At 63.2% G+C, this 3,559-nt stretch overlaps 1 protein-coding gene across 3 annotated transcripts in view; it reads left to right on the forward strand.

Annotated features, from left to right (window-relative positions):
* Positions 1–52: 52 nt before the first annotated feature.
* Positions 53–3,559, forward strand: part of OSR2 (odd-skipped related transciption factor 2) — a 5,272-nt gene continuing 1,765 nt past the window's right edge. For 2 of the 3 annotated variants that reach the window (XM_035319398.1, XM_035319401.1), the window contains exons 1-2: positions 53–389; positions 2,820–3,532. In XM_035319398.1, coding sequence (XP_035175289.1) covers positions 2,877–3,532 — 656 coding nt within the window. In that variant the 5' untranslated portion in view covers positions 53–389; positions 2,820–2,876. The remainder of the gene's footprint in view (positions 390–2,819; positions 3,533–3,559) is intronic. The other variant, XM_035319399.1, reaches the window with a different exon arrangement.

Raw genomic sequence — 3,559 nt, forward strand, 5'->3', positions numbered from 1 at the left:
GGGGCGGGTGCGCGGCCCCGAGCGCGGGGCTGAGCGCGCCGCGGGGTGGGCCGGCGGCGGGCGGGCGGGCGGGGACAGCGGCTCCTCGCCACCACTCACCGCTGAAATGTGATGGACCGGGCAGGGGGCGGCTCACACTCGCGCCGAGCCTCGCCGGGCTCGAAGGCAGGAGGCGGCTTTACACCGGGACACGCGCGGCCCCCCCGCCCCGACCCCCCGACCCCGGCCGCCAGCTGCAGCCCCCCACGTCCCCACCATGCCGGCCGCCGCCGGGTCCCGGCCCCGCTGAGCTTCTCCCCCCTCCTCCTTGCTGTGGATGTAATGGCTCCGTGAAGGTGCCGCCTCGCTTTTGCCCCGGGAGGCCCGGGAGGAGCAGCCCGCTGCGGTAGGTAAACGCTGCCCGGTGCCGTCGGTGGGAGGGGGGCGGCTCGGCCGTGGGGTCCCGGAGTGCCACCCTTTGGGCACCCCCTTTTTCCTCTCCCACCGCACCCCGTTAAGCTCGGTGGAGGTGTTCAGACCAAATTCGTGCCGGGGAGGGATTTATATATATATATACATATATATATATATTTTTTCCCGGGGTCTCGCTGGAGAAGCCCCGGCTCCGTGGAAATAGCCGGGGGTGGCCGAGGGGAGCTGGAGGGGAGCCGGGGAGCTCCGGGGCCGTTCTCCGGCCCTAAATCAGAGCAGGAGGAAGGGGAACGGCGGCTCGGGTAGGGTCGGGGGCAGGCAGGTAGCGAGGGGTTCGGCGCGGAGACAGCAGGCGTCGTTCAACGAAGCGCCCTGGATGGGAAGGGAAAAGGAAGTGCCAAGGTTTAAGTAACATCCGTTTTTGGTTGACTTTCCCCCCTTCACCTTGGTGGAAACTGGCCTTAAAAGTCGGCACGGGGACGCTCGGCGGTGTTTTTTTTTCGATAGGTTTTAATGGGGTTTCCCCCTCCCGAGAACGAGCAGCGCCAGGCGTAGTGCGGTTGGGGCAAGGGGGGCACGTGGAAAAATTGGGGTTAAAAATGGGGGTTTCGGCGTTGGGCGCGCTCCTTTCGCCGAGATTTGCGGGGTCCCTTCGCGGTGCCAAATGAGCCCCGGAGCCCGCCGAGGCAGGGAGGGTTTTTCCCCTCTCCGCGGTGTTCCCTGGCAGAGTGGGAGCAAGGAGCCGGCGCTCCGAGGTCTTTAAAAATAAGGGTTTCCGTGCGACCACCTCCCCGAATAAAAAAATATAAAAAATAAGAAATTAAAACGCCGCCGTGTGCGCGGGGTCACCCCCATAACGCTGCCCTTGGGTTCGCTGCGGGAGCAAACGGGGGGAGCCGGGCAGCGGCGAGCCGCGGCCCGAAGAAAACGAAAATGGGAGCGGGGAGCGCTCGGGGATGCCCCCCCCGGGAGGCTTCTCCGCGTTTCTTCCCCACGGGGCCAGCCCGGAGCGGTGCAGAGGTTGGGGGCGAAGGGGTTTCGAAACCTGTCCGAGGCTGCGGGGAGCCGACGGGGCAGCCCCAGCCCTGCGGCGGCCTGGAGGGCTCCGTGCGGGGCCAGCTCGGCGGCCTCGACCTTCCCTTTTACTCCTCTTCTTATTTTCTGATAGCTATTTTTATTAACGTGGTGATCTATATTTTTTAATTATTCTTAAAGATAAGGCCTTTTAAATTTTTTTAGTATTATACTTTTATATTTTTATTTTATTTTTATTGTTTGAAAATGCGTCTTGCCGGCCCCTGCTCCCAAACCCCAAGAGGAGCTGGCTCACCCGCGGCCCTCCCAAAGCTCCGCTGCGGGCCAGGAGCCCCTTTCCCCGGCTTGGGCCAGCCGCTGGGCTCCCGGCACCGAAGTTCGGTGAAGCAGAGCGGCTCCCCGGACCGCCGGGGGTCCCGGTGCAGGCCGCCGGGAGGAGCAGCCCCGACGGTTTTGGGCCGGAGGGGCCGAGGGAAAGCCACCGACGGCCGGGGAGGCCTCGGGGCCGGCCGCAGCCGGGGTGGCTCGGCTGGGCTGTGTGGGGCCATCTGGAAGGGATCTGAGCGCAAAGTGGATTTATTTAGGACCGGCAGCTCGGGGAAGGGGGTGGGGGGTGGGGGGGGTGGGGGGGCGGGGGTAAGGAGGTGTGCGTGTGGGGGGCAGGAGCCGCTTCGCTCTCCCTCGATTATCTTGATAAATGGGTTGGTGTTGAAGGAAGAAAAATAAGCAGCCGAGCGGGGATTAAAAAAAAATAATAATAAAAATAAAAGCCGCCCCCCACCATCCCGGACCCTGCCTGGGCTCTGCGCTCGCACCCTGCGCCTTCCCGGGGGGGTCCCTGCCAAGGAGGGCTCGGGGTCGGGGCTTCTGCACCCCGGGGGCTGCGGGAGGCCGAGCCGAGGCTGGCAGCGAGGCCGAGGGCCGGCTCGGGACAGGAGAGGACAAGGGAGAGGCCGCGGGGACCCCGAGGTGGCCGTTCTGGGGCCGCGGGGACCCCGCGGAGCGGCTCCGGCTGCGCGTTCCGGGTGCGTTTCTCCACGGTTTGTCTGATGGGAATCAGGCTTTTTTTTTTTTTTTTTTTTTTTTTTTTTTTTTTTTAAATAAAGAAATGTTTTAAGTTTCGGTTGAAGGAGTGCTTCAGAGAGGACTATTTTGATTATTATTGTTTTTTTTTTTTTTCTTTTTTTCTTTTTTTTCACGGTTTCGTTTCTGCGGGCGCAGCCATCGCGCCGGTGGCGGCCGCCGGCGGGACGCGGAGCGGGGGCAGGAACGCGGCAGCGGCCCCGGCTGCTCGCCTCGGCCCCGGGGGAAAAAAACACACCGCTTTCAGTAAAAGTCTCTCTCCCCTCCTTTTCCCCTTTCTTTCTCCCTAGGATTTCGTCCCCGTCTCAAAAGGCCAGCAGAGGCACCAACTCCGCCGCCCCGGGAAGATGGGAAGCAAGGCGCTGCCGGCTCCCATCCCGCTGCACCCATCCCTGCAACTCACCAACTACTCCTTCCTCCAGGCTGTGAACACCTTCCCTGCAGCTGTGGACCAGCTGCAAGGTCTGTACGGACTGAGCGCCGTGCAAACCATGCACATGAACCACTGGACATTGGGTTACCCCAATGTGCACGAAATCACCCGCTCCACCATCACGGAGATGGCGGCCGCCCAGGGCCTGGTGGACTCCCGCTTCCCCTTCCCCGCTCTCCCCTTCGCCACGCACCTCTTCCACCCCAAGCAAGGGGCCATCGCCCACGTCCTCCCGGCCTTGCACAAGGACAGGCCGCGCTTTGACTTTGCCAACCTGGCCGTGGCCGCCACGCAGGAGGACCCCCCGAAAGTGGGCGAGCTGGCCAAGCTGAGTCCCGGACTGGCGTCCCCCCTGTCGGGGATCAGCAAGCTGTCCCCGGACAGAAAGCCTTCCCGGGGCCGCCTGCCCTCCAAGACGAAAAAGGAATTCATCTGCAAGTTCTGCGGCAGGCACTTCACCAAGTCCTACAATCTCCTCATCCACGAGCGGACCCACACGGACGAGCGGCCCTACACCTGCGACATCTGCCACAAGGCTTTCCGGAGGCAGGACCACCTGCGGGACCACCGGTGAGGGGCAGGAGAAGCGGGGGGGGG

The sequence above is a fragment of the Oxyura jamaicensis genome, chromosome 2, assembly GCF_011077185.1.
Source record: "Oxyura jamaicensis isolate SHBP4307 breed ruddy duck chromosome 2, BPBGC_Ojam_1.0, whole genome shotgun sequence".
Lineage (NCBI taxonomy): Eukaryota > Metazoa > Chordata > Aves > Anseriformes > Anatidae > Oxyura > Oxyura jamaicensis.